The following is an 18,367-nucleotide window of genomic DNA, read 5'->3' as shown; positions in this document are numbered from 1 at the left end:
CCGTGATGCCAGCCAACCCAAGGGGTGCAGTTCTGTTCGGTCAGTGACACGGTGTGACCCCCCCAGTCAGGTGGAGATCGGGGTGTGTGCTTACGTTTTGGTTCCAGCTGAGTCTCTCCAGCTGTGAATAAACGTTCTCAGTCGTGGCAACTTCCGGTCAGTGCACAAGTCCAACAGAGTCGACTAATCGGGCAGTTTCTGCCTGTCAGGCTGTCTTCAAACGGAAAGTTGAACAGTAAATCATTTCAGGTCATCTGAAGAGCAAATTTCCAAAATTCACTCTGTCCAAGAGATATATTTTCCTGAAAAAATGTATGTGGACTTAGTTTTGGAAATATAATGAAAGTGAGTTTTGGTTCCCAGTACATTAACATATGACGAGGAAGCCTTATAAACTTAATTAAGCTTTTCATTAATCCCGCTCTTTCGGAATGGGCGTCCCCTGCAGCTCTGCCGGTGTCCCTCTGAATGGGGCCCCCACGTTCAGCCAATGCTGTCACCCAATGGCTTGAAACCCAATCAGCTGCATGGTGGACACTCGCGTCGCCCACCCCCTCTGCCTGCTGAGGGCTCGCCGTTTGCCAGCGCAGCGCGGACTGAATCCCCAATGAGATACTCTGGTGCTGGTCCACCTGCTCTGGAACGGCAAGTCGGATCCACCCACTCGCTGTCTGCTCCTCTGGCCAGACGCCTCGCTCCCAAATACCTTTGCACAACAATCGTTCTGCTCCAAAACTCCCCAACGCAGCCACAGGAGAGCCACAGGTGGATCGCAGCCTCCGTCGGCCTATTTCACGACTTTTTCCGGGATGTTCGGCCCCAGCCTCCAGCTCACTGCTCAGAACCTATTCATGCTCTCGCTCATTTTTGCCCGTTAGTGATGGTGGGGGTTGGGGTCAGAAAAAGGATGTTCTTTCATGCTCTCGTGGTGTTAGTTACTGTCCCTGGTGTTAATTACTCACCATGATGTTAACAAATAATTAGTGTCAGCACTCCCACCGGGCACCAGTTGGGGCATAGGCTCAAGTCCCAACGCGCTCGCAAGCGCCGTCGTCCTAATGACGTGAAGCTGCGTGATTTTCATTTGTGGTTTAGCGAGTGTGTGAGTCGGGGGCTGTTTCACGCTGCGCGAAGGATGAAATTCGGGCGGGAGAGGATTCCGGATTAACGGGGAAAGGTAGCTGCCTCCTGTACCGCTGACTCCCTAACTTGCCTGCAGTCTGGTTAGGAAATCACAAACCCATGGCATGAAGCCTGTTCCTTTCACCCCCCAGTTCACACCTTTGCTACGAGGTGTAAAGTGGCCAGGGGGTGGGTGTGACCCCCCCCTCCCGCTTCTATTTATACACCCCCAGCTGCTGCGAGGGTGACCTCAGCCGGGATGTCGGCAATAACGAAGCCAGATCCAGCGTCGATTACAGTCTCCACTGAAACAGAAACCATATTGGGGGGGGGGGGGGGCACCGTGAGATATCCCACAGGAATGACCTTTGCGTTTCTGGGGGGAGCTGTTCAGTATTCAGCTGCGTGCTGTGAAAATTGTGTTATGTGGCTTTGGGTCGCTACTGGTGGGGGGGGGGGCATTGTCTATTTTTTTAAGGCTAATCGATCTGAGACGCACGTTCTGGGATATTCTGCCCTGTTGTGACGGTGACAGGGGTTCTGTGCCCTTAGTCTTACATTTAATATGGTTTTTCTGCTAATTGAGTGATTATTTTGGGGCGTGTGGCACTTCCCGTGGATGGGGGTGTATGGCGCGGCCCGCGGATGGGGGTGTGTGGCGCTTCCCGCGGATGGGGGTGTGTGGCGCTTCCCGCGGATGGGGGTGTGTGGCGCTTCCCGCGGATGGGGGTGTGTGGCGCTACCCGCGGATGGGGGCGTGTGGCGCGGCCCGCGGATGGGGGTGTGTGGCGCGGCCCGCGGATGGGAGCGTGTGGCGTGACCCGCGGATGGGGGTGTGTGGCGCGGCCTGCAGGACTGGTTACCAGGGTAAACGAATAACTGTACTGGGTTGAGGTCTTCTGCTTCCGTGGCTCCGTTGGCCGTGTTTTCCTGGAAGTTGGTGACTGTGCCAGTCCTGAGGGGGGGTAAGGATGACGACACTGCTCTCTGGGAACGGGACCCCCGTTACCCTGGGCAGGGGGCATCCGGCCAGCTGGAGCCGCTTAATTTGGTAATGTCCTCGTCATACCTGCAAGTGTTAGCTGGATCTCCATTGGCCTACGTAGGAGCGGGCTAATTTCATTGGCCGATTGAATGCCGTGAAGGTGAGGCGCTTAGCTTTCGCACATCCTTCAGGGGAACATGCGTGCATGCCGTCAGACGAATACTAACAATATTCCAGAGTGGTTGTCCAGGCAATGGGAATGTTGCCGTTAAAAAACACCACCCCAACATGCCGTAGTCGCCAAATCTGCTAAAAGAACATGGATGAATACTTAGAGGTTGGTAACTGCCTGGATTATTACTGCGGTGGGTAGCAGGTTTAAGTTACTCATGGGGATTTGTGATCATTACCTTGGGGTAGCAGCTTAACCTGATTAAGCAGATATGTAATAGAGTAAGACTGCTAGCATATCAGCTGCGGGGATAGAGTTAGCATCCCTTGGCACGGTAGTGTCGTTAGCGTGCTAAACGCTAGGACCCAGGTGAGGAGGAGCAGTGAGATAGCAGAATGAAGTGAGGGCCGTGTACACAGGCAGGTATCCCTGGTTACCGGCGCCCTGCATGCATTCAATGTCATCCCTTGGCCAGATAATTATGTAATATTCCCAGCAGCTTCGACTACTAGGTCAGCCTCGTTCATAAACACGACTTGACAATAATTCATTTATTCCAATACATTTACTTCTGTGCTTGTGTACTTTATTTACACTGTAATACTGGTATTTAATGGAACGGTGTAGGACAGTGTCTCCCAAACCAGTCCTCGGGGCACACTGGTCAGATCCACGTTTTGTTTTATCCCACTTCCCAGAACACCTGGCCTAAGCAGTCAGCAGCTCTAAATAGCTTACACATGTGCTGGGAACTGGGATGAAACAAAAGCGTGGATCTGTCCAGTGTGCCCTGGAAACTGGTTTGGCAGACACTGGTGTAAGAAGTGTCCACTGGGCAGCAAGCGATAGACTGGGGGGGGCGGGATTTCCAATCCCGGGACGGTTCTGCCCGCTGTGGATTCTTGATCCGCTTGATATTCTCCAGACAGCTGCTGGAGACAGGGCAAGGAACTCTGGGATTGCTATGTGCATCTAAAATGTCATGATCCCTCCTCCGCAGGGTGCGTTATTTATACTAGGGGGGTGAATATTGTATGTGTGTGTGTGTGTGGGGGGGGGGGGGTGGGGATGGGTGCAGTGGGGCTTGGCAGAAAAATATACGACTCCCCCAGTTCATCATAAAATGGTTTATGTAATGTTTTGCTGCTAGCTCTGGTGCTTAGGGTGCGCCACGATCATTTTAATTAAGTTGTTGCTGTCTGTTTTTTTTTTATCGTAAAAACGACTGGATTTCGTCAGTACTCACTAGTCACCACTAAGTGGCGCTGGTCATACCGCTTTACAAGGCTGCAAACTTGAGTACGTTGTTAGCGATGCAATTGTTATTATTATTATTTTTTACTACTTTTGTGATATAGCACTGAGTCTTTTTTTTCAGTCAAGCAAACATGAACATGAAACCTAAAAGTTTTACAAATTCTCAAAGCCCTGACTAGGATAAGCAATTGGAAGGACAGATATTTTTCAAGATAAAAATACTAATTTTACATGTTAGTAAATGTCGACGTACTGGTCCGCAGTTTGCCTCTTCTTTTCTTGGTGCTTGTCGCTTAGCTGATGCACTTTGTCAGAGCGACCTACATATGCTGCTGGGGCAAATTCCGAGCTAAAAGCAGAACCTTCACTGGTTCTACGAGACCCCTTCAGATACATCTTAGCAGAACAGGATGCAGTCGAGACGTGAATCTAGCTCAGGCTAGCGTGCATTCGACGATCCGTGTCGCGTGGATTGTTTTTGTGTCATGGCTAGAATCTGCGACATCGCCTACCTTAGAGGAATGCTTCGCGGTGGACGACTGCGCCAAACGAGTTTTCTGTGTTGGGTTTTGTGGGAGCTGACAGCAAACTAAGTCATGCTAACTTTAGCGGCTGGACATTTGTGTAGTTCGGGTTGGGAATAGGGGAGGGGGGTATTTCTTTTCCCACAATGCACCACATACACACACACACACACACACACCTGCTGTCCAGATTGCCCGACAGCCAGGTCCTTGCACGGGTTCATGTTTCGGAAAGAAGTGAGCTGCTGGCTCAGGCAATAGTTTGCCGTCTCTGGGACCCCCGGCAACGACTCAACAGAACAGGAGTGGGTTGGGAGCCCTGGTCTCTCCCGAAATTTGAGATACAATGCTCCAGCGCTCGGCCAGCCGCCGCGGAACGAAGGACAACAAGAAACCTGCTTCGCACTGCACTGTGCGGAACCGTCACATCCTGTTGTGAGCAGCGTGCACCGGGCCGGTGTCTCACAGAGGGGGCTGCGGAGTCCCCCCCCCCCCCCGCCAAACCTGCAGCCGGCAGCGCCGTCCCGCCTCCCTGCCAGTATGATGATCAAAGAGACCTCGTTGCGGAGAGACCCCGACCTGCGGGGCGAGCTGGCCTTTCTCGCTCGTGGCTGCGACTTTGTCCTTCCATCCCGTTTCAAAAAGAGGCTCAAGTCGTTCCAGCAGCAGCAGGTCAGTCACGGCAAAGCAGCGCCGCGGTGCCGACGGCGGACACCCACATACCTTCAAAGACACACTATTTGCGGGTAGATACCAATGGGTCTAATAATAACCTTGAGGGCATGGAATACAGTGTCAGAATGAGCCTGGGTGGCAGGGCCTGGGGTGGGGGGTGTTCAGGGGGGACTGCTACAGCTGTCGCGGTGGGGACGTTCTCTATGGGAGGGCTTGCTGGTTCATTTTCCCAGAATGCTCGTCCAGTATGATGGGCCCATTCGTCCTTTATTCACCCTCTGCCTTTATATGTGAATTAAGGGTCGCTGAGGTTCAGACTGGGTCAGGGCAGGGTTGGTGCTCTCTACACGAGAGAGCCACAGGTGCCGGAGCGGGGGGGGCCCTTAGATGTGGCCCCTTCATGAAGACCTGGACTAGACCCCTGTTTAGTCAGCCAGCAGCTGCATTTAGAAAGATGTTATGACCCCTCCCCCCAGCCCCCAGGTTACAGGTGCCGCATGGATATTCTGCCTTATCTGCTCGGTTCATTAGCGCCGAAAAGTCGGGGGCCGTCTTGCCCAGCACAGATCTGCCTGATCCATGTGGTCTGGGTGTGTGAAGAGCATCCATCTCGCTCATCGTTTTCATGTTTATACGAATCCCAGGACCCAGCTGTCTTTTAATGTCAAGTTGTGGTTTTAGAAGATTATTGACATGTGTCTGATAATGAGATCCTGGTGTGCTTCCCTCACACTAAACAAGGACAACAGCAAACAAAGTGTAATAATAAATGACACCACACCAGGCAAACAGTGACATATGTCTTATTTCATGTAGTGGGAATTGCAATAGGTTCAAAAAAAGCCTTAATTCATTTCTTTTTTGATTGTTTGTTATGATGTCATACAAAAACTTTTGACGTCTCTGTTTCGATTTGTGTAAAATGTGTGTCGTCTCTCAGCTTCTCTCATCCGTAGGAGTCTAGATCGGTCAGCTCCGATCCCCACCCGTCACTCCAGCCTCAGTGCCTGAACTTTACGGCCGGGCCTTAATCCCTGACATTTTGTGATGTGATCCGTGCCACTGCTGTTTGCTCTGAGTGAGCGCTGCAGGCAGGAGCACTCCCTGGCAGTGAACTCATTAGCCGGCGCCTACTGATGATGTCACGGGCTGTGTGATTGCGGGGCGGCATTGATTTTGCATGTCACTCCTTCTGATGTTATAGGGGCACATACATATCACTCTGTCATGGCTGTGCTACAGATGGACATGAGTGTGTAAGCAATGGACTGAGCAGTGGAATGGGTCTGTACATTTTATGGTCTAAGCTACAAATACAACAGTTTTCTCATATTCACTGTAGAGCAATAATGCTGCATTGAAGAATATTGCGCCCCATCCATTTATCATCTCACAGCGGGGGGGGGGGGGGACCTTGGAGCCTGGTGGCAGCACAGGAAACAAGGGTGGGAGAAAATTACCCATCATTCATATAATGTCAATATCCAGTCTTATTTTGTGTGCGGGTGTTTTATCTGTCCTACAGGATAATATTTTAAGGCAAATGGCGCGTGGTTCATGCTTCTGGGCGTATCAGCCTGTATTCCTGACCTGTATAATTTTGACTTGGTTGGAGTGTCACAGTGTCTTAAAGAAATGTTTGAGGTACTTGTGCAGTTGATGCGGCGGCCAAGGAATTTGACCTGTCGTCTGAAAAACAGGAAGGCTGGAGGTATCTGGAGTCCCAAAGGCTGGTTTTATGACGGCTTGTGAGATGTTGAGTATTCAGACCTTATAGGAAGATGGCTGATTTACTTGTTTTTTCTTATTTATCCCCTTTCACTAGATCCAGAACAAGCCAGAGAAGAAACCCGGAACGCCCCCTCCTTGCCCGTCTCCAGGGCCATCCGCTCCCTCCGCCCGCCCACCTACTCCTCCTGTTAGCAGTGTGCCAGCGGCACCCCCGCCCATTTCCGTAAACATTCCACGCTTCTACTTTCCCAAGGGAATTCCAAACTGCGGCTCTAACTTCGACGAGGCCATCGCCAAGATCGAGGCCGTGTTCGTCGAGTTTGAGGAAGAGAAAGCTGACATTTATGAAATGGCAAAGGTCACAAAGGTAACGCCCTCTGCTCTCAGGGGAGAGTACGCAAGCGGACTGGGAAAGGTCTAAGTTTGCCACAGGGGCCTGTGGTCCAATGAGAGTGTGAGACCGACAGGAAGTGACCTCACTTCCTCTCTGCAGGCTTGTTGCTGCCCACTCTACTGGAAGGCCCCCATGTTCAACTGCGCTGGGGGAGAGAGAACAGGCTTTGTTTCGGTCCACTCTTTTGTCGCGATGTGGCGGAAGTAAGGAAGCCGTCCATAAGACCTTTGGGCCTGTGGTTCCCTGCGAGTTGGGGTGGGGGTTGGGATTAGCATGTGGAGACCACAACGCCATTAATCGCTCTATGTAACAGGGCTGTCTGATAGTCTGGTCTGAGGTTACCACAACACAAACACAGAACATATTGATGCACACAAACACTTGTGAAAGCGTAAACCATACAGATCTCTGCTAACGATTACGATCACCTGACCCCGTTCTCTCTGCTCAAGGTTGTTGCACAGCTGCTATGATGACGCATCGAAGTTTGTTTACTTGCTGGCCAAGCCAGGATGTCATTACCTGGAGCAGGAGGACTTCATTCCGCTCTTACAGGTACAGCCGATGGGGTCGGGGTCACCGTGACGACCGCAGTATTGCTGCATCCGCATGTTCTGGGCTTTTCTGAAGCATGTCATCGCTGTCCAATAAAACTACATATATCCACTTTTTTTAATATAGATGGAACGCACCCATTCTTCTCTGTCTCCTGATAGCGTTTGACAGTTAGCTGACTAATGAAAAGATGTTTTATGAAGTTATATAAATAACTAGTATTTATGTTTGTACTAGTTAACATTTGTATTCTTGGCGGCCATTTGTAGGGATTCATTTTTTGTTGATAATTTTAACAACATTGATAGCTAGCTAATAACATCATCGTTAATTGTGAATATGACGCGAGATTAGTTTGTATCTTGTTGACACTGACATAGTTTTCTCGCTGACAACAATCCTCGTAAGTCGAAGTAAAACATTAAACTGTTCACTGACAGCTGTGTAAAGTTCCCATTTGCGGTACGAAGCGTGTCTCTCGTTGTTTTTGGTTCATTTTGTACAGTAGCTTCACAGAAGATGCATTTTTCTTCACTCTCCTGAAATAATGCATTTTTGGACATTTGTATTTTTCATTGGACAGCGACGGTATATTGGCTGTTCTATTCAGATAGGAGCTCATTGTCAAGTAGGTGTTTTGTAAATATCGTTTGATAGTCAGATTGTGTAAGAGTTACTCCTACAGAGTAATGTAATACTGCACCTTTCAGTCCCTCTTAGAAACGCATTTCTCATGTGTGTCGGGCACTATCTTGCCCACCCCCACTTTTCTGTGTCGGCCGCGTCCCCGCTCGTTATACGTATTGTCATCCCTGTGACCCCCCAGGATATTGTGGACACTCATCCAGGGCTGACGTTTCTGAAGGACGCCCCCGAATTTCATTCCCGGTACATTACCACGGTAAGCGGCCCGCTTCACCCTCCCAGTTCCACGGCAGGCCTCCTGGCCTCGCCCCACGTATCTTGACACCAGAAGTCGGCTCGGGGATAAGTTTCATTTAGTGCTTGCCGCACTCCGTGTTTGAGCTAAAGGCGCATGTGGAACTGTGTGACAAACTGAGGCAGGGGGTGGCGTGTTGTGGGGTCTTTATGAAATCAAATCCACATGTCGGCTTTGCCGGTGGGGGGCTGGGGGGAGGGAGTGAATGGGAAAAGCAGAGGGTGAACAGCAGGGAACACGTGCCGGGGACATCAGCCGGCCCTATGTCACGGAAAGAATGACCCCCCCCCCCTCCCTTCCAGAACAGCCGGCACATACACGGCCATATTTAGTCACTTCCTCCAGTGAAGGCAGCTGCGGCTCCCCCCGGGGTGGGGGGGCGAGGGTTGTTGGTAGAAGCCCCAGCTGTATGAGCTGTCGTCATTCTGCTTATTTTCTGGCCTTCTGGTTGTGCTCTGACGTTTATACAGCGTAGAGTGGAGTGGAGCACGGCTTCCCCACCATTCAGCGACTCAGGCTGGTTTATATCGTCCGGTTTCATGGGCTGGGAAAGCGAGCGGACGGGTCGGTGGGCATGATTTTATAAATGTAACTCTTCCCGTTTTCTTTCAAATGCAAGCAGAATGTGCACACGCAAGGGTTCATAAAACATTGGAAACATATTAATTTTTGGAAATTCACAAACCCTTTCATCTAAGCCCACTACAGTAGAATAGAGTAACTTTTTGAGTGTACAGTTGTACAGGTCATACAGGTACAATTCAGAAGGTAAATCTATCTGGCAGGCTGGTGAATTGTTTGCTAAAACGGGCTACAAATAATGTTAGTCTGGAATGTAGCTGGCACTGTCCCCCTAAGCGAGCTGAACCTGGTCCAAAAAGCGCTGGTCTACTCCACTGCCAGGGTAGGGTGCCCATTTGGTAATGCCAGCCCCAGAGCTCAGCCGGGCAGCCGTGCGTGAAAGCGGCCACACCGTGCCATTCTGGGTCTCAAGGCCCACCTGAGCTATCTCCTGTCGGGCTACAGGTGATCCAGAGGATCTTCTACACAGTGAACCGCTCCTGGACGGGAAGGATGACCATGATGGAGCTACGTAAGAGTAACTTCTTGCAGGTATGGCCTGTCCTGTTCTCAGAGTCGTGCATGTTTAGGGACGACTTCTGTGGCAAATTTGAGTGGAATGTTGTAGGTTAATATTTACCCTTCAAATGGCACGTGTGTTTTTGGCGTATATGGTCATACGCCTTGCAAACTGATGCTGAGGAACAAGTTAATAAGCCAGGTTATGAGTTTATTTGTGGAAAAATTAAAGACTTTGCACCAATCAGGTAGTATAGTCATTCAGTGACACATGGGGATTGTTTGGTTAGACACTAGCCCTACTGGAAGAGGAGGATGACATCAACCAGATCACAGACTACTTCTCCTACGAGCACTTCTACGTCATTTACTGTAAATTCTGGGAGCTGGACACAGATCACGACCTTTTCATTGATCCCAAGGACCTGGCAAGGTACAACGACCACGGTGAGTGGAGATCCTACTCCAGGAATGGACATGTTACACAGGAGACCAGTGAGCCCCAGCTGACACCTGTTGTCTTCTCCCAATAGCCTCTTCGAGCAGAATAATAGAGCGGGTATTTTCCGGGGCCGTCACTAGGTGAGTTTGCTGGAGCCTAGATGCTGGATTGTCTTGATTTACCCTCCTGGTCATTTTTTGTCCAGGTTTGTGCTGAAAAATACCCAGGGTACTGCCTATATGTGTCCCATTCACCAAGCCAGTTGTCAAGCATTTACCCAACCAATGACAAGTAGTTCCTGAATAGAGAGCATCCTTTTTTTGTCCCATTTATACGATCATTTACGCCCCATCTCTGGTCTCCGTCCTCAGGGGAAATTCGGTGCAGAGAGAGGGCAGGATGAGCTACGCCGAATTTGTCTGGTTCCTCATTTCCGAGGAAGACAAGAAAAACCCTACCAGGTATCCCATGACGTCTGTGACATGCGTTAATCCCTATCATAGAGTGCCGGAAGCTTGTGGCGTCTCTGGCATGGAGTATATATCAGAGGTGACGTGCAGAATTCCCAGCATGCATTCCCAGCATGCACGTCTGTAAATCGCACTTGAACACTCAGCATCTATTGGACTCAGCGTCCAGAGCATGTAGAACCCATAGCATTCGTTTGACATTTGTGGGCTGAACACCAAACCACATCGCATCTGTCTGTTTGTCCCGACCTCTGCAGCATAGAGTACTGGTTCCGTTGCATGGACCTCGATGGGGACGGCGTTTTGTCCATGTTCGAGCTGGAGTTCTTCTACCGGGAGCAGTGTGAGCGCATGGAGACCATGGGCATCGAGCCGCTGCCCTTCCATGACCTGCTATGCCAGATGTTGGACCTGGTGAAGCCCAAGTGCCAAGGTGAGCTGGAACCCCTGTACCTTCCCCAGTATCCAGACACATAATGAGGCACCATATCTAAGCCAGACCCTCAACCTAAAGCCTTCATCCTGCTGAAGAAGGTGGACTGTTCAGCTGAAGGCTGCAGCCAGGCTGATCTACCCATCCTGCAGAACGTCCACCTCAGAAGACGCCGGGAAACACCACTTACATCCATCCATTTTCTGTGACGCTAAAACTCTACGTCGTTTATACTTCAGGCAGTGGTGGAATTATCAAATACACATTTAATATATCGATTTCTTGCAGTTAAGGTAACAAGCTGACACTAAGTACCAGATTCCAAACTTCTGCTGTTCTGAGAGCATGAGTTTAGCTCAGCAGCAGTCAGTTCATTCTTTATCAGTATATCATCAGGGACACGGAGAAAGAGTTACGTAATAAAAGGAGTTTTTTAAAATCAAAGTCTGATTTAACCAAAATGCAAATATGACGGGGGTGGCCAATGGGGTGGCCAGGTTTCGGTCTGGGGTGGCCAATGGGGTGGCCAGGTTTCGGTCTGGGGTGGCCAATGGGGTGGCCAGGTTTCGGTCTGGGGTGGCCGCGGACTCCTCCTTGCCACCCCCCAAGATCTGCGTATGGTTGTAGTCGAAATATGTACTTTGCATGTGACATATAAAGCCCATGAATCCTTGAATGATAGTTTGCCATTCATTGCTGTTATACAGCATTAAAGCATTGTATCAAGTGTCCTGACAAACCTGTCTGGGGTTGGTTGCTATGGGACCTTGTGTATGTGTGAAATTCTCCGGAAGCTATTCCAATCACAGCAGCACAGACTGTTTTCAAAGGAAACTCTATAATTGAATCTGGTATTCAGATCATCAAATATTTATATAGACTTATTTATACTTGTTGGCCTGGCAGGTTAAAATTGTCCCACATCTTTAAATAGTGTGTTGGACCTGGTTAGAGTTCAAGCTGCTCTTGTTCAGATTTGGCTCCCGCATTGTCGGGTTGGACATGACACTCAGGACCTGTACTAAGATGTCGTTCACACACCGTTTCCAAAACGACACCCTAAAGTTGCTGATCCTCTGACTGAATCGGCCGTAACCGTGACGACCTGCCGGCCGCTGTCTCCGCAGGGAAGATCACTCTCCACGACCTGAAGAGATGCCGAATGGCACACATCTTCTACGACACCTTCTTTAACTTGGAGAAGTACCTGGACCATGAACAAAGAGATCCCTTTGCAGTACAAAAGGTATTGGCCAGAGTGCTCGTACTTAATAGGGGTGGTACGATTCACCGATTCAAAATGGTGCACCTGCATAAAAATTCATGATGTGACCCCCCCTGATTAAAAAAAGCGTGCCCCCGATGCAATTTGGAATGAACTCTGAATACGTTGTTTCTAACATCTTTGCATCAGTTAAATCTGATTAATTAATATATAATTATTCGTACAGGCCCTGTGCCTTTATTATTTAGAAATGTGACCAGTAATTTCTGATCCATAATTTTATGTATGGATCGACCCCCCTTCTGTAAACTGTTTCCGTGTCTGTACCATATGGCGTCATATTCTTTGCATCGCATCGTATCTCCGGTGTGGCAAAAGTTACTCACAAAAGTAATCCATTACAGATAGAGGTGGAAAGTTCAGGTCCAGAAAGTAAAAAATCCAGACCAAGGTTTTGTTTCAACCAACCAGTTGAGTTACTCTGTGACTGTGACTCTTTATGCTCAAATGCTTGGTTGAAACAAAACCTTGGTCTGGATTTTTTACTTTCTGGACCTGAACTTTCCACCTGTTTCTGCAATGGATTAATATTGTGAGTAATTTCTCCAATACTGTGTATCTTGTTGTATCAAATTGTGTTGAATCAAATTGCCCTGAATTACACTGCATTGCAATAGGGGTGAATCGTATCATATCACATTAGTAGTTACTTCATGTGTATCTTGAATGTAATTTAATTGGATCATTAGCAGTGCATGTGTATCACACCGGCCGCAGTTCATGGAGATGTGCAACACATCGGCCGCAACTCGTGAAGATGTGTATCACACTGGCTGCAGTTCATGGAGATGTGCATCACATCTGCCGCAGTTCGTGGAGATGTGCATCACATCGGCTGCAGTGCATGGGGATGCACATCCCTTATACTTAAAAAAAACCACTAAGTATCCTTCATTGTGCATCACCCGCATCTGTGCACCTTCACATCTGTCCATTCCACTGTCAGTGTACAGTTGTATACTGTCAGAAAAAAGAATACCAATTTGTACCTTTGCTTGTCACTGGGGCTGTACCCTCAAGGGTCTGCCAGTTGTACCCTAGCTGAAGATAAATGTACATTTTAGTCTAATGTAAGGTACAGAAATGGACTGCGAAGAACATCCCCAAGGTATGAACAACATTAATGTACTATCAATGGTACAAAAATGTTCCTCAGAGTTAATTTCTGTATCCTAAAAGGTACAATAACCTACAACTAGAGTACAATTGGCAGACTCTTGAGGGTACAGCCGCAGTGACACGTCAGAGGTACAAATTGGTACTCTTTTTTTCTGACAGTGTATAGTCTGTAGAGCACTATATACTGTTCATGCACACATTCTCCTCTCTGCTATTACTCAACTCCCCACATCCTTCATGTGGCTGCAGATCTACCATAGGTGTTCCCAACATTGTTGCATTGGCAAGGAAGGGCGCCAACGCTGCCAGTTGTCATGGAGATGCGAGGAATGTTCTCAGGAGCGTTTTGTTTTTCCGGGATTTTCAGGATGTGGAGAGTGAAGGTCCGGAAGCTTCTGATTGGGACAAGTATGCCTTGGAGGAGTACGAGATCCTGGTAGCAGAGGAGACAGCCAACGAGCAGTTACAGGAGGGGTGAGACTTGCATCACTGACTCCTGATCCCACCAGCGTGCTCTGCACCAGGGCACAGTACTGAGATACAACACCTAAACACAATGCTGAGATTCAATATTAAGGCTGAGTGTAGACAGCCAGTGAAAGAGTTCTGTAATTTGGTACTGAGCTTTTGTAGTGATATTGAAGTCTACAACTTGAACCAAGTGACGGGGTTAGATGATGAGATTGAGTGCCAGATACCAGTACAGGAACGCTGTCTTTTGCAGTAAAGGGAACCAGAGGAAATAGACAGTGAATTCAATAAGCGCAGTAATGGCTACCTTGACAATAAATTGAAAATATTCTCAGAAAATGTTAGCATGTGATTTATTTGCAGTGAGGAGAAAGATTTCTGCCAACTCTAATATTGTCTGGCATTTTTTCTGCCTGATAGGTCTTTTGAGGAGGATTATGAATCAGACGAGCTCACCGTCCCAACGGAAATAGGAAGTAAAAAGGACAAACTGGTCATTTCCGACCTGTCAGCATGAGCCTCGTGCCCACTCCCCACTCCTTATTTGCGATTTTCTCTTATTCTCTGGAAAGGGAATTGCGCGTTTTTTCTACACTTTCGAAAAGACATTGCGTGTGTGTGCGTGTGTGCAATAGCACTGCTTTAAAACCAAAATGCTCTCTGTTTTGTGCAATATGTCTTAACCTGTAGATTTGGGTTGCCTTTTTTTTCCCTGGTTTGCTATTTTTTATTTTTTGTTGTTTGTAATGCACCGATTGCCGGAAGACTTTAAAAGCTGTAAATCACGCAGGACATTCAAGCGATATATACATTACATTTCAGGGAGACTGGAATTTTCATGGCAGTTTTTACCAGATCCGAGAGGGTCATGCATATTCACAACGGTTAATATATTTTACCTAAAAAGTACACGTACGTGTACACAATTTCACTCCAGTTTATGTTGGTCATGTATGCATTTGACGTATATAAATATTAAGTTAAAGTCAACATAGAATGAATTTTGGTTTGTTTATTTTATTTTTCTTTTTTGTGCATGGAACACAATTTTTTAATTGTAAGAACATCATTCACTGCAACGGACTGGTTTCGAATGTCACTCTGAAGACTTATCCAGCGCTGTTTAAAACGCCCTAGTGGTCGTTTGTGGTATCACATGGTGTGATGCGTTCCACTGACTCTCATTCATGAGGGGCGTAGATGCCTTATAACAAATTACAGGGAAAAAAACGTCTGAGCCTGTAAATAGTCTTAACAGTGTTTATTAACAGTCGTACAAAAGTAAAATCTCAGTCTTTGTTATTTTCACACACTGCGTCAGTATGTTTTTATACGACAGATAATGTAAACATAATTTAAAGAGTCTAAATTAATCTGCTCGGCTGGCGCCACATCTGTGATAATTATTCAGTAGTTACATTTTCGAATGAAAAGAAGGCTGCATTTGAATTAATTTGGAAATAATAGGATCAGTATTATGTCGTTATGGGGGTTTAAAATGATGTCAACATAATTTATTTCACCCATCTGAGAAAGCCATAAGAAAGAATTCAGCAACTGTTGGAAGTTGCGATAACATAATAGAAAAAAACGTATCCGTTCCCTTGTTCATAATAAAGGTTTCCGAACACGCCACTTGGAATATTTTGTACTTTTCTCGGCCATAAAAATGTGAAAAGAACCATATGCAATTGTATTCCTCTGTACGTTTCAGAGGAAAACTCAAATGGGAGTCACTGCCAGTGTTGTGTACAGGGTGTGTTAGTTATACCCTAGTTTGTGATTGATCTGCACTGCTATGGTATTGTGAATTCATCGATCTGCACACGTTCAGTTCTATTAGATATTAATAGCGAAGGTCCTCGTTTTGGTAGCTGCAAGCTCGCACGGCGGCTCAGTAGCGCCCCCCTGTAGCGACGCGGCACCACAGCGCACGGAAGCTGCCTGCATCCATTTTCAAATACATTTGCTACGGTGCGCTCTGTCGTGCGACGTGAGTTAATAGCCATAGTCTGCTTTGCTTTACGCTGCCATCCTGTGCTTCTTTCTTTGTAATTACTGTAAAATATCTGAAGCAAAAAAGCATATATGCATTCAATTGTGTCGTACAGTATGTTTTTTCCTGTAGTTTTTAATCTTGAAAATGCAATGGAGAGTTTTATATAGCCATTGTAAATCTCTTTGTATTTTATTATCCCAAGCGATCAGCTGCGCCACTGAGTGGCGCTGGGTTTTTAAATTATGATATTCTTATTACTTCCGGTGTTATGTGCATTAAAGCTGAAATAGGTTAACTTAATATCTGAGTTCACTGTACGAAGACAATCAACTGGACGTTTGAGAGTGTTTTCGGCATCTGACAAGCACTTCTTAGTCGATATTACCTTGGAAGCAATATCACTGCTGTAAGGATGATTTATGGGATTGGGCGGAGTGGTTGTTCGACAAAACCAAATACATAAATTAAAACTTGAGGTTTAACTGTCGTAAGGCGTTTAAGGCGCCCCACTGTTATCCTCGCACTATGCAACATGAGCAAGAGGCAGCTATCGTAGCTACGAGCTGTAACTGCAGCTTCCTGCCAGTTTAACACCATTCGGACTTTCATACGGTTTGTTGGCGGTTTCTATTTTTTATTTTTTCGTTTGCAGACTATGAAGAGTTGCGTAGGCTCCCTTTCTGAAATGCTGTAATCGGGTAGGATTGGTGTTTGCATGCTTTTCTTCCTTTTGAAATTGTGAGACAAAGAAATAAACAAATTAAAGCTGTCGTTTCTCCTTGGGAATACTGTGCGAGTGGCTGTCTCTCACACACACACACGCACTCGCTATCACATTTCTGCATTGCCAGGTGTTCCTGGGTGTCCCACTCCTTATTCCTGCTTCCCCAATGTCATCCCTTAATGGGACACTAGTTGGGAAACCAGCGGTAGGTCACATGATAACCTGGAAATAGGTTAATACATTGTCTCCCAATCCGGTCCTCAGGGACTGCCGGACAGTCCACGTTTTTGTAACAGGCGCTGGAGGGAGCAAAAATGTGGACTGTCTGCGGTCCCCAAGGAGCGGGTTGGGAAACACTGGGCTATTGTTTTAACATGCTTGGCACTGCATGGAAGTAGACCACAACCGCAGGTCGACCAGAATCTGACCGCAGGCTTAGTTCTTGAAGGGTTCTTTGGTTCTCCAGCCTTTCGCAGTCTCCAACCAGCAAACATGGGAGCCCTAGTTTGCACACCTTATGGGGCCTCCCTCTGCACACACAGCAACTGACAGCGTGTGTGTACAGACGACGGTTGCCTTGGATCTGAGCCCCCCCACTTCACCACCAACACGGTCGCCTGGAGAGGAGGAATCTGGCCACAATGCCAGAGCTGTTCCGCCGCGCTGCATCTCGACACCGTCAGCCTGCTGTTTGGAAACCCGGGCTTCTTCAATCTTGCCTTCGGGCCCAGATACGCAGGGCTTAGCGACAAAACAGCAGCCTTCACAGACAGCAGCCCCGTTGGGTGGTTTGGAGGCCGTTTCCCACCGTCAAAAACGAGCCTTCAAGACAGACGGCAAGAAACAAGTGACAAAAAACGTCCTTGACTCCAAAAGCCACGTTCGCCTTGAATAAAGAAAATACTCTCAGGGACCGCGGTGGTTTATGAGATGGCACAGAAAATGTCCCTGTTGTGCTGTTTTTTTTAAGCTAGCGCTGCTGGAACCTACGTGCTGGTGGCGAAGAAAGCGAGCCAACAGATCGCGGTGAATATTAGTCAGTAATGCAGAGCGATTGCTTTTGTTAGCACTGAGAACAATGGCTGTCTTATGCTGTGAAAATATAGGTCATCGAAGTGGGGGGGGGGGGGTGCCCTTAAAAATATGAAACACAACTATGTTGGGCCAGAGATCTGTAACAGAATGGGGTTTTTTAGGAGTGCCAGAGTCACTCCGGGAAAATCACCAAGGTTTTAAACAATAGAGGAAACAAAGAGACATGTTTGACTCAGCCTAGCAGAGTGGCTTTGTGTTTGCTGAACTTTCGTTTCCAGTTCAATGTAGGTGACACACACTATCCATAACTGGGAGACAATGAATTGGCCTGATCAGATTGTTTCTGGGCTGTGGATAGAACGGGAGTACATGGAAAAAAGCGCAAAGCACAGGTGGCATCCTAAAGCCATGTGTGCAGACAAGCCTGGGAATCGAACGCACAATCGTGGAGGTGTGAGGCTGTGGTGTGAACCTGAGTCACCGTACTACCCTCTATCGCCGTAAATCAGTGTTTCCCAAGCCGCTCCTCAGGGACCACATTTTTGCTCCCAACACACCTGTAGCAGGAATTCAATGCTCTTGATTGTTTGGCTCAGGTGAGCTGGGCAGGAGAAAAGAAAATGTCCCTGAGGACTGGATTGAGAAGTACTGCCTTAAGTTACCCAGTCTCTCATGCTCTCAGACGGCATTCCAGCCATGAGGGATTTGCAGGATTGTTTCTCTTTATCGCCAGTATGAAAATGACAGAGCAGCTGTGGATATCGCCAGGGTGCTCTGTGGGATATACAGTCTGATGCCGATCTAAGGGTACATCCCACCCCCCTCAGAATGGCCCCACACCAGGGCTGGACTGGCCATCTGGCATGCTAGGCATTTTCCCAGCGGGATTAGCAAAATTGATTGTGGGGACCCCCCCAGTCAGCAAAACATATCACTTGGGCAAAAGTTATTATG

General features: G+C 47.8%; 1 protein-coding gene across 4 annotated transcripts in view; it reads left to right on the top strand.

Annotated features, from left to right (window-relative positions):
* Positions 1-16,423, top strand: part of ppp2r3a (protein phosphatase 2, regulatory subunit B'', alpha) — a 60,457-nt gene extending 44,034 nt beyond the window's left edge. For 3 of the 4 annotated variants that reach the window (XM_023824435.2, XM_023824436.2, XM_023824437.2), the window contains exons 3-14: positions 6,561-6,833; positions 6,960-7,063; positions 7,313-7,415; positions 8,242-8,316; positions 9,382-9,468; positions 9,726-9,882; positions 9,969-10,017; positions 10,249-10,338; positions 10,605-10,780; positions 11,908-12,026; positions 13,552-13,658; positions 14,076-16,423. In XM_023824435.2, coding sequence (XP_023680203.1) covers positions 6,561-6,833; positions 6,960-7,063; positions 7,313-7,415; positions 8,242-8,316; positions 9,382-9,468; positions 9,726-9,882; positions 9,969-10,017; positions 10,249-10,338; positions 10,605-10,780; positions 11,908-12,026; positions 13,552-13,658; positions 14,076-14,172 — 1,437 coding nt within the window. In that variant the 3' untranslated portion in view covers positions 14,173-16,423. Of the gene's footprint in view, positions 1-3,900; positions 4,733-6,560; positions 6,834-6,959; positions 7,064-7,312; positions 7,416-8,241; positions 8,317-9,381; positions 9,469-9,725; positions 9,883-9,968; positions 10,018-10,248; positions 10,339-10,604; positions 10,781-11,907; positions 12,027-13,551; positions 13,659-14,075 lie in introns of those variants that run through there. The other variant, XM_023824438.2, reaches the window with a different exon arrangement.
* The last annotated feature ends 1,944 nt before the right edge of the window (positions 16,424-18,367 follow it).

This window comes from Paramormyrops kingsleyae, chromosome 21 (genome assembly GCF_048594095.1).
Source record: "Paramormyrops kingsleyae isolate MSU_618 chromosome 21, PKINGS_0.4, whole genome shotgun sequence".
In the NCBI taxonomy this organism is placed as follows: Eukaryota; Metazoa; Chordata; class Actinopteri; order Osteoglossiformes; family Mormyridae; genus Paramormyrops; species Paramormyrops kingsleyae.
Note: the sequence above shows the minus strand (reverse complement) of the source record. Positions and strands in the feature narration are given on the sequence as shown.